General features: G+C 40.1%; 2 protein-coding genes across 4 annotated transcripts; one reads left to right on the top strand and one right to left on the bottom strand.

Annotated features, from left to right (window-relative positions):
- The first annotated feature begins 1,887 nt into the window (after positions 1 to 1,887).
- Positions 1,888 to 6,462, top strand: LOC115164492 (transmembrane emp24 domain-containing protein 2). Of its 2 annotated transcripts, XM_029717027.1 has the most exons (5): positions 1,888 to 2,304; positions 3,990 to 4,182; positions 4,379 to 4,399; positions 5,189 to 5,296; positions 5,496 to 6,462. In XM_029717027.1, exons 1-5 carry the CDS (start codon positions 2,125 to 2,127, stop codon positions 5,618 to 5,620), a joined length of 627 nt encoding a protein of 208 aa, XP_029572887.1. In that variant the 5' UTR covers positions 1,888 to 2,124; the 3' UTR covers positions 5,621 to 6,462. The 2 variants fall into 2 exon arrangements, with proteins under 2 accessions (XP_029572887.1, XP_029572888.1); XM_029717028.1 differs by lacking the exon at positions 4,379 to 4,399 and having other exon boundaries at positions 1,917 to 2,304.
- LOC115164491 (translation initiation factor eIF-2B subunit alpha-like) lies at positions 6,308 to 10,436 on the bottom strand. Of its 2 annotated transcripts, none has more exons than XM_029717024.1 (9): positions 10,029 to 10,436; positions 9,702 to 9,803; positions 9,349 to 9,485; positions 9,052 to 9,168; positions 8,845 to 8,957; positions 8,671 to 8,739; positions 8,387 to 8,462; positions 8,129 to 8,254; positions 6,308 to 6,923 (listed from the first exon to the last, which is right to left on the bottom strand). In XM_029717024.1, exons 1-9 carry the CDS (start codon positions 10,039 to 10,041, stop codon positions 6,768 to 6,770), a joined length of 909 nt encoding a protein of 302 aa, XP_029572884.1. In that variant the 5' UTR covers positions 10,042 to 10,436; the 3' UTR covers positions 6,308 to 6,767. The 2 variants fall into 2 exon arrangements, with proteins under 2 accessions (XP_029572884.1, XP_029572886.1); XM_029717026.1 differs by having other exon boundaries at positions 10,376 to 10,435.
- Positions 10,437 to 10,626: the final 190 nt, after the last annotated feature.

The following is a 10,626-nucleotide window of genomic DNA, read 5'->3' as shown; positions in this document are numbered from 1 at the left end:
AAGTTAAAAATAGGCTACCAATAGGCTTCCGATTGGGTAAGTAGCCTAACCATTTTTAGGCAGTTTATAAATACTGACAACGTTTTAACGATATGTTCAATGAGTTCATTGGTTGTATCCATGTTCAGTTATAAACTTTCATATACTTGAAAAAAGCATAAACGGTATAGTTTAGTAAACAATTTTATAATATTACAGATTATATAGGTTATCAAAGCAACAACAACAAAAATGACTAGCTGAGAAAGAAGTGGGGCTTTGCTGTTTTTGGTGCACCATCCGTTAAATAGTTATTGTGAATAAATGTGTTTAGGCTATTGCTATATTTGTTTTAGGGCTCTATTCGATCCATATTGCGGAAGTTCAGAGATACAGCGTGATTGAAATGTAAAGTCAATGTTCGAGCGTCAGCGGAGGCTGCATTCAAGGTAAACGCTGCATGTGTCGGAAATTACCTTAAAATGTATATTGCGCAATGTAACGCTTCAGTGATACAGATTGAATAGAGCCCTTCGACTATTACATTATTTTGACTTTTGTAGGCCTATATGATCGAGGTTGTATCGTCTACAAGTGCAGGGAATTTGGGCTATTTGTGCACTGTAAAATGTGCTTGTGGACGATAGACACAATATCTATAAAGGAATTACATTCGCTGAGAGAATTTTAAAATAAATACATTTGAAGATCATTTCAATCGATAAAGTTGCTTAATTACTTTCTGAGTGGGTGAACCAGCCACTCCAGTGTTTACAAACAGCAGCGCTTCTCCTTATTGGTTCTCTAAAATATTTTGTATCGTTACAAATAATTATTGGGGGTTTTGACAAGCTATAAGCCATTACTGTATTCTTCAAATATCAAGGGGTATATTTCAGTAGTTGAAATTACCAATAAGATATACAGACTACTTCTTGTAGCTTGTATGTGTCTGAAGTAAATGTATGATCATTTGCGATGAGTGAGATCAAAAGCACTTGGAGTAATTTACAAATATATTATGCATAAGGTAATGGTTTGACTATTGCAGTCTTTAGCCATGCATATGAGTTGCTGATATAGGCTCTACTGTATACCCAATGGGGGACCAAATTAAAATCCTTGAAATCTTTTCAGGGCCTGGGATTGCAGAGCAGAGAGATCCTGCAAACTACATCACTCATTGGGTGATTGAATACCTGTACGAGATGGAGCCAATGTTTATCTGCTTCCTTCGGACCTTTAAAGAACTTCTGAAAGTTGTTCTCTTCAGTTACACAGTGCTGTTAGGCGCTTTGCTCTTAGCAGGCTGGACAACATACTTCATGGTTGCAAAATTAAAAGGGGGACTTGATGAGTTGCTCTATTATAGTATGACTGTTATAAAAGCACTTGTGTAGGCCTATTGTTGTTCAAAATATCCAGACTGTAGGCCTACAGCCTAATAATAATAATTACGGATATAACCGGCTTAAGCAGGTTTCCAGATAATAGCAGAAGTAGGCTATGTTGTATGATATTGTATAGAACATTTGTTTATCTGTTATTATGGTGATGGTTTTTTCGCAAAGGGAAGAAAGTTCCCATTATAATGCTTTGGTCATGTGTTCATGGTGTAAGCTTGTTTCTTAGCCATGTTTCTAAGAGGATGGATTTCCCTGTGTGCAAACTCAAATTACTATGTATTCATTAAACATTTCAAATAAAATGCAGAGTGTAGCTAACTCAAAGTTTGCGCTGATTGTGGCGCTGTCCATGGTGCTGAAAGTTTAGTAAACCGCAAACGCAGAACAAGGAATTACAGCAGGCGAGCGAAATCTTCATCTGCAGCTAAATTACAATCGGCCGGTGTACTAGATTATGATATGTAGGCCTACAACAGGTTTTGCACCAGGGCCCGGGTCAATTTGAGAGTGTAGTGTATTAGTGCGGAGTGGAAATCGAATAGCTTTTTAAACGTTGATGCGGCTCGTTTTCCCGTCTTTATGTGGCACCATCTTCAAGTAAACGCGTTCACTGAGGTGTGAAGAACGGGTCCGCGTTCCACTAGTAGTGTTAGCTCCTCCTCCACAAACCAGTGGCTTGCTCTACCGGTACGTTTTAGCGTCGTTTTCACATAGATAGTTGCGAAAAACAACAGCAGTTATGTTTACCCTCTCTGAGTTTATGGTCATTTTAGCTATGTTATCCGCCACCGCGTCAGGTTATTTTGTAAGCATAGACGCTCATGCAGAAGAATGTTTATTTGAACGAGTCAACTCTGGTACCAAGATGGGCCTCATGTTTGAGGTGGCCGAAGGAGGTTTCCTTGACATCGATGTGGAGGTAAGCCCATTGAGTTGTGGAAGGTGCCCAACATCTTTCTAAATCTGTTTGAGCGAAATCAGTCGCTGCAGCAGCTCAATTAGCTAGGTTTGGAATATGCGGGCCTTGCTATATGAGCCATTGAGTTAGCTAACGTTAGCCTAGCTAGCTAGCAAGACATTAAACTCGTCCTACTAGTTTATTAGCTAGCAATGCGAGTTGGTGTGGCTAACAAATAATGCTAACAGTTGGTCTTGTCATATAATGTACTTGTAGTGAAGTCTACACCTTGCGGTACAGAATACTGACAATTTTATTGTTAGCTAAGTTGGGTGGGTAAATAGATAGCTTGGTAATGTAGCTAGCTATGTCGGAGATATTAGAAAACTATCTCTGGATGTTAGTGGCTAAGTATCTTTGATCGCTAACTTTTTGGCGAGTTGGCCAACTAATGTTAACCTGCCTAGCTAGCAGCATCACCTTGCAAACGTCACTGGAATTGTGCCATATAATAATAGTTAGTAGCTTTCTAAGTAGCTACTATCCTGTTTACGTAGTTATTATAATTTAAATAACATGAGCCAAGGCATGATTTCATGTTATGGCTGTTTATAATTCATATATTTGTGTTGGTGGATTTGGGCAGCATTCTGTCGAAGAGCCAATTTATGCTTGATCCGAAAATGTGGTCGGGGGCTCCAGTATGGAGGGTGTGACGCAATTGCGAAGCCTCCAGCGGCATGCAGAGGCCCAATTTGAGCCATGTGCATGGCATGCGCCTCCCATTTTTTGTAACGATGCAGAGGGCTCCATATCCCAGTTCCGCATTGACATGATTGGTTGAGGGTTGATGGGGGTGCTGGAGGTCCTGTTTAAACACAAACTCACTTCCTTGACAACTTCCTTCACAACAGTTCTGCCCTGCTCCACTAAGCGCAAGAAGTATGAATGCCCTGACTTCTGCAGAGGCCATATCGCCATAAATGCTGCATGGCAGATGTTGGATTGACCATGTAGCGCCTTTAATTCTGGTGTCCAGTCAAAACATAACTAAATTACCTGTATTCCTAACGGTAATGGGATAGTTCACCCAAATTATATATTGGTTTCCTTGCCCTGCTATCATCCCACTTATATATTTTTTTTTATTTAACATTTATTTAACTAGGCAAGTCAGTTAAGAACAAATTCTTATTTACAATGACGGCCTACCCCGGTTAAACCCGGACGATGCTGGGCCAATTGTGCGCCGCCCAATGGGTCTCCCAATCACGGCTGGATGTGATGCTGCCTGGATTAGAACCTGGTACTGCAGTGTCCTAGACCGCTGCGCCACTCGGAAGCCCCATTCAACTATATTGTGCCGGTATTAGCATTTTGGGTGCACGATGTTCATGTTCAAATTATCTATAAGTGACTTTGTTGAGCTTCAGAATCAATTTTAGATACTTTCGGATGTTTGGACATGATGCACGAAAAATGCTAATATCGGTACCATGACTTAAATGGGATTTGTGCCACAAATGCTAAAATGTTAGCATTTGGAAACAGTGCAAGGGAAATAAAACCAAAGCATGGATTGCTGTCATACCTTGGCCATAGACTGCTTACAAGGTAAGGAAACCAGTTGGTCATCTTGTAATTCATCTGAGCTATCCCTATAACAGGGGAATATCAATTACTAAGCAGGTACTTTTCATTTGCAGATCACGGGTCCAGATGGAAAGCAGATTTATAAAGGAGACAGAGAATCCAGTGGAAAGTACTCTGTGGCTGCCCATATGGATGGCACATACAAGTTCTGCTTTAGCAATAAGATGTCCACCATGACGCCCAAGATTGTCATGTTTACCATTGACATCGGAGAGGCCCCCAAGGGAGACGGCATGGAGACGGAAGGTAGGCTGGGGTTAAGGTTGACGAGGCAGCAATGGCTACACTGACTGATGTTAGGAAAATCATCTCACCGTCAATGTTTTTACGTTCTGGGGAACACTGTGTGCTACTTTCATTTTCTCCTGCTGTTTTCTTTATATTCCTTCTGTTCTATCATATTCCTCCTTTTCTCATTCTGCCTGCCCCTTCCCTCCATCAGGTGGTGGAGACACCTGGGACGGTAGGTTAACACTATTGCATGAGGTCAGATGGTCGTTCTTCAATGCTTTTGGAGAGAATGACCTCATTCTCTGTAGTGTTGCTTACCCCAGATACTGAATTACTTAATAAACACAGGGAATTTAAATCGTGCAGTTTTATTAATTGCCTGGGTTGTGCTGTTTTGCTTTATGGACACTCACCTGTTGCCGAGCTATGACTTGAGACTGGGGAATGGATTTTGGAAATGTATGCCCCCCTCAGCCTCTGCCTTATGGGCAGTAAGTGAACAAATTGGGTCAACAATTATATATTTTTTCCCCTCAGTCTTTCAAAATGATTGGTTGGTCAGTTTCAATAAGAAATCTGGTATCCAATCCATTTACACGTGTGTCCAGTCAATGCAGCAGTTTGTACAGCACTACCAGCTCAAACTGTGCCTTTAGTTTTATCCAAGTCTTTTATTACTGCAATTATTTTATGTAGAAAACAAACTTAAATTATTTAAATGTACCTGACATAGTGTAAGGTTAATGTAAAGATTAGTTAAAAGGACAATTTTGCACAATAGGTATACCCAAGATATTGGCAAAGACATGGATGTCACAGTTTACTGATAGTTACTGATGGTGTTTATTGTGTGATGTACAAACATTTCCTGCACAAGTTTATTGCTTGAAAGTCCTTACATCCCTTTAACCAGCATCTACAATAAGCCTTGGATTTGAGTTTTACTTGATTTAAATGTATGTGCCTGTGCTTCTTCGTTTCTTTAACTGTGCAATATTTGGTGTACTGTTATTGTTCACAGCCCACCAGAACAAGCTGGAGGAGATGATTAATGAGCTAGCAGTTGCCATGACGGCAGTAAAACATGAACAGGAGTACATGGAGGTCCGAGAGAGAATACACAGAGCAAGTAAGACCACTTCTGTGCTACTTCTTTCTTCAACAAGATAGCACATTTTACATTGCTATTTCCATAGAAAATGAATAACGTATGAACAAAACCAAACAGCATTTATGTAAAGAACATCAATTTTGACAGCTTAATGAATGCATTGTTCAGTGGCAGTAGTTGTTTAAAGTATTATCCTGTTTCTCTCCCTCCCCTCTAGTTAATGACAACACAAACAGCCGAGTGGTGCTTTGGTCCTTCTTTGAAGCTCTTGTGTTGGTAGCCATGACCCTGGGACAGATCTACTACCTGAAGAGATTTTTCGAGGTGCGGAGAGTTGTGTAAAACAAGGCTTTTTTTCCAACTCCAAAGTGAGTCATCTTTCACTTGAACCATTAGCCGCACCATACTACAAAGTTGGAAATCAAACAACCTCTGAAAAGCCTTTTCCTTATCGAGTCTCATGTCTCTGTTTTCCTCTTCTCGTACTTCAGGCCATAGTACAATGTATGTTTTTCCAATCGAGGAGAACTGTCTTTGCATTGACTCCTCAGACTTTGATATCAATAGCACTGAAGAGGGTATTAAACATTTTTGATCAAGAAGAGTATTTATGCATTCAAACCCACTGCCCTAAAACTCAATGCCAGGAGGTTTTGTAGTAAGTTGTGGACACATTAAATACAACACTGGGCTTGGAATGATAATTGTTAGACAACTGTTCAGCTTGCTCTAGATGTTTTTTAGGGAGTATATTTTGTCGTACAAATACGTTTTTTTAACACCTACCGTGCCAATCAGTCACAGTATGCACAATGCATATTTAATGGAAAAAGTAATGGTATATAATTGTACTGTATGTATTTAAGACTTACATTTTGGGGTAAGATGCAGAATAAGAAAAGCCTTGGTGTGAGATCTGAGCTATTGTTGCCAGTTTGAAGTAGTTGCCTGAGCATTTATTGTTCTAGTATTGTACTTTATCAAATGAGGACAATTTTGTGCAGATTTTATTCTAGTTTGTATTGGTAGTTATGTTCAATGTTTGTTTTTTTCTGGTTTAGCAGAGGGTGACATTGGTCACAACGGGGTGAATAACAGATACAGAGCTCAGACTTTCAGAGTCAAGTTAAAATGTGGATGAACTCATGACCCAAATCCAGTTCATAATAAAGTGTTTCCTTGTCCTTTTGAGATTGATTGCTTTTAATTCGTAATTGACTAGTACAGTAATTTTATATACTCTCCCATGGGTCAGAGGAACCTTTTCAAACTCCAGTAAAGCAAGTAGGGGGCAAATGTTCACACACACAAAGTAAAACACCAGCTTTTTTGAGTTTCTCCTTAAATCCAAGACTAATAAAATCCTTGTATTATGTCTTGACTCACTATGGGTTTAATGTCATTAGTGATATGCATAATGAAAGGTGACTTGTTCATACCTGAATTAAATGAATCCATTTGATGGTGTTTATTGTATTCTAGTGGTGGTTTACAAGTACAGCTTAATAAGTTCGTCACTGACTGCGGAAGGAGTGAGAACCCCCAGGTCTGTGAAGAGAAGCGTAATCAGCGATGGTGGTGTGTAGTCAATCATGGGGTGTTCTTGTGCTAGATCTTCCACTGCCTTCAGAGTGTCTGCTTTATACTGAGAGAGAGAGAGAGAGTAAAGTGAGACCACAAGTTAGCACATAAAATAACTACAGCCCAATGACCTTTAATTGTTTTTAGGGGTGGATCAGCTTTAACATTGTAGATTGTGGGTTCTATCAATGTAATTGTCTGCATCATTTCCAATCCCCCATAGATTTCAAATGTTTAATTTATTTTACTCTGATTCTACCTCCCCTAATTAGAGTAAAATAATTAACAATACTTAGCTTCTACTTACAGCTTATATACTGAACAAAAATAAATGCAATATGTAAATAAAGTGTTGGTTTCATGAGCTGAAATAAAAAGATCCCAGAAATGTTCCATACGCACAAAGTGCTTCTCTCAAATGTTGTGCAAGAAAATCCATCTACCTGACAGATGTGGCATGTCAAAAAGCTGATTAAACAGCATGATCATTACACAGGTGCAACTTGTGCTGGGGACAAAAGGACACAAATGTGCAGTTGTCACAATGCCACTAGTCTCAAGTTGAGGGAGCTTGAAAATGGCATGTGGCCTGCAGGAATGTCCACTAGAGCTGATGCCAGAGAATTGAATGTTAATTTCTCTACTATAAGCCGCCTCTGTCGTTTTACAGAATTTGGCAGTACTTCCAACCAGCCTCACAACCCACAGACCATGTGTAACCACGCCAGCCCAGGACCTCCACATCCGGCTTCTTCACCTGCTGGATGGTCTGAGACCAGCCACCCGGACAGCTGATGAAACTGAGGAGTAGTTCTGTCTGTAATAAAGCCCTTTTGTGGGGAAAAACTAATTCTGACTGGCTGGGCCTGGCTCCCCAGTGGGTGGCTCCCCAGTCCCACCCATGGCTGCACCCTTGCCCATTCATGTGAAATCCATAGATTAGGGCCTAATTTATTTCAATTGACTGATTTCCTTCTAACTCAAAATCATTGAAATTGTTGCATTTATATTTTTGTTCCGTGTACATACTACACTTTACGGAAACTATATTTTACATGTATCTTTTTTAATTTGTATTTGTTTAGTCCCACCCTTCAGCTACCCTCAATCCTCCCATCTATCTCTGAAAACCATCCACTTTTGATTTTCTAATTCCCATATACTTTAACTGTGCTGTAATGTTTGACAAACGTTCTGAACCTTTATTCTCAGTTTCTACAGATTGTAAATGAAAGAAGAATGTTAATGACCATATTTCAGTGCAATTACCTTAAATCGGTCTGGGACATCTTGCTGGTTTAGAGGGTAGAGTCTGACAAATTTGAAGCTTTCTGCCACAACGTAGAAAGGCTTGTTGTGAGCCTTGGAACACACAGCCAGTTGATAGGTGCCAATCTGTCAAGTGGGTTGCAGAACATAGGGTAACCCATGATGTGTTGTAAATGGTAACATCATCCAATGACAAACTTAAGATTGTCCAGAATGTGTCTGATTGGTGTGTTATCCAATTCAGAATATACACAGTACCTTGTTGATAATGCCACCACTTTCCACCACTCCCTCTGCACCCACAATCACCAGATCCACCTTTTCCATGATATACCTTTAACAAAACACACAATTTTCAGTACTAATAAGAGACATGGTTTTCACTGACTACTTCCTTCATATAGACTACCTGTATAAATCAAAAGTGGGTATTATTAAAACAGTAATTTTAAGGTCCTTCAAGAAAATAATAGTATGATTGAGCTGAGATCTCAATCTGATTTATATAATTTCATGACTCAACAAATGATTTTGATATTTACCCCACTGCAGCATCAAGAACCACTGTGACCGGAATGTTTAGGTTGCTTAATTTGTCTGCCATTTTTTGTCTGGAAAGAGACGAAAGTATACTTGTGAATATTCTTTCAAGTTCCTCTCTAGGGTTTGCTTAGTTTGGTATTATACATATGCATGCGTTTGTGTTGAGCACACACCCTGCAGAGTCTGGTTGTGACTCAGTGACGTAGACAATGAAGCGTTTCTTGGCGGCTGCTGCACTCGCCAGTACCCTAAGAACCACCCGGGAGGAGGAGTGTGTCAGTATTTTCTGTGAATGGCAATAGAGAACAGAATCACCATGTATTCCAGTGGAGTGGGTTTGAGACTTCATTCAAAAAACAAAATTCTATAGAAATACTTACAGCTCCATCCTTGATAAAGATATGGCACAGTTTTGCTACTTTACTCCTGGAAAGGGATATTTTCTTTAGAAAGAGCTCTCCTCTCTCTACCATAACTTTCTTGCATTGAGAGAGATCCTGTTCGGGGGACAAATAAAACATTTCTGAGAATGACATCTCAAATCATGATGGTACGTTGTACAACTCAAAGTACTCTCACCATTGAATACATGTAAAATCACAGTAAAGTGGGCTCGGAGTGTATAAGACTAGCCTAGGTGTTGCAGCTAGAGGGATAGGTGATAGCCTTCTACTCACAGGGTGCTCCAGTGATGTGAGGCTGATGAAGCGGAGGAACAGTTCTCCACCAGACGAGACAGCCACAGAGGAGTCCGCCTCCTCCAGACACCTAATGGTCTGGGTCAGGTTCTCTCTCAGGCCCAGGATGGTCTCACCTGCTCAGGGACATAAAGCACCCAGCCAATCAATACCACAACTTGTCTATTTGCTAATAATTGACAAATCGAGTACAAACCCTTCAGCAGTGATGAGGAAAATATCATAAATTCAGTAACCATCAGACAAAAGATTTGCCTCTTGATTCACTACACATCAGTATAACAAATGAAGGAGGGTAGAAAAGTAATGTCTTGTCTGAAAGTAAATCTGACTTTGGTCTCTTTTGAGGAATTCCAGGAGAGTGCGGATTGCTGCTACAGCAGAGGGTACCTCAGGGTCCTGTCTCATTTGTGTCCTGAAGTACTCCACCAGCTCTGAAAGGAGATGGCCATGGGCAATCAGTCATATGGAAACATGATCTATATAGAAGTGCAAATCTACTTGATTACACTCTCACTAAAAAGTGAATAGTGTGTTGTGCATACATGGAAACAACCCCCATGAAATCAACTGCAGGCAAGACCCTGTATATATTCCTATGGGGGACCATATGAGAAGCATGTCTACTCATCAAGTTCATCAATGACACCTAAACTCACCATCTTTGTCCATTCTGTCAAACAATTCCCCACCTCAACAAAAGCAGAAAGCGGCCCAGATGATACCTGAATATTTGTAGAATAAACTTTCTAGCCAGCTAACCTAGCATGTGCCAGATGGATTTTTGCTGACAACTACGCTACCTAGTCCTTCGTTCTCCAGCTATCTAACGTTAGCGAGCTACTAGTCATGTACTTGCTCGCGCGCATTAAACAGCCACGTTTTTCCTCCTCTGACGCGAATTATGCTCTTTCAAGTGTAGCTTCTTACGTTTTGGACTGAGAAAAGACAATCCTTGATTTGCGTCAAATAAAATACGTTTAATAGCAAATTATGTCACACTTACACTGGGTTTAAGGTAAATGTTTGCTAATTTCTTGAGATGGATTCCGCGTTCAAAACAACTGGGAACTCGGAAATCTCTGACTTCAGTGCGTTCACGACAACTGGGAATTCGGAAAAACACTACATTGCTGATTCAAATTATCAAAGCTTGATGATTAGTTTATTATTTAAATCAGCTGTGTAGTGCTAGGGCAAAAACCAAAACGGGCACTTGAGGACCGAATTTGAGAAACCCTGCTCTAACTATGTTAA

Source organism: Salmo trutta, chromosome 27 (genome assembly GCF_901001165.1).
Source record: "Salmo trutta chromosome 27, fSalTru1.1, whole genome shotgun sequence".
In the NCBI taxonomy this organism is placed as follows: Eukaryota; Metazoa; Chordata; class Actinopteri; order Salmoniformes; family Salmonidae; genus Salmo; species Salmo trutta.
This window is presented reverse-complemented; position numbering and strand designations above follow the sequence as displayed.

Coding starts and splice junctions, on each gene's coding strand:
- LOC115164492 (XM_029717027.1), top strand. CDS start 2,125: ATGTTTACCCTCTCTGAGTTTATGGTCATTTTAGCTATGTTATCCGCC. Junction 2,305..3,989: donor TCCTTGACATCGATGTGGAG/GTAAGCCCATTG, acceptor TTTCATTTGCAG/ATCACGGGTCCAGATGGAAA. Junction 4,183..4,378: donor AGACGGCATGGAGACGGAAG/GTAGGCTGGGGT, acceptor TCCCTCCATCAG/GTGGTGGAGACACCTGGGAC.
- LOC115164491 (XM_029717024.1), bottom strand. Junction 8,958..9,051: donor TCTTTATCAAGGATGGAGCT/GTAAGTATTTCT, acceptor TGCCATTCACAG/AAAATACTGACACACTCCTC. Junction 8,463..8,670: donor GTTCTTGATGCTGCAGTGGG/GTAAATATCAAA, acceptor GTTTTGTTAAAG/GTATATCATGGAAAAGGTGG.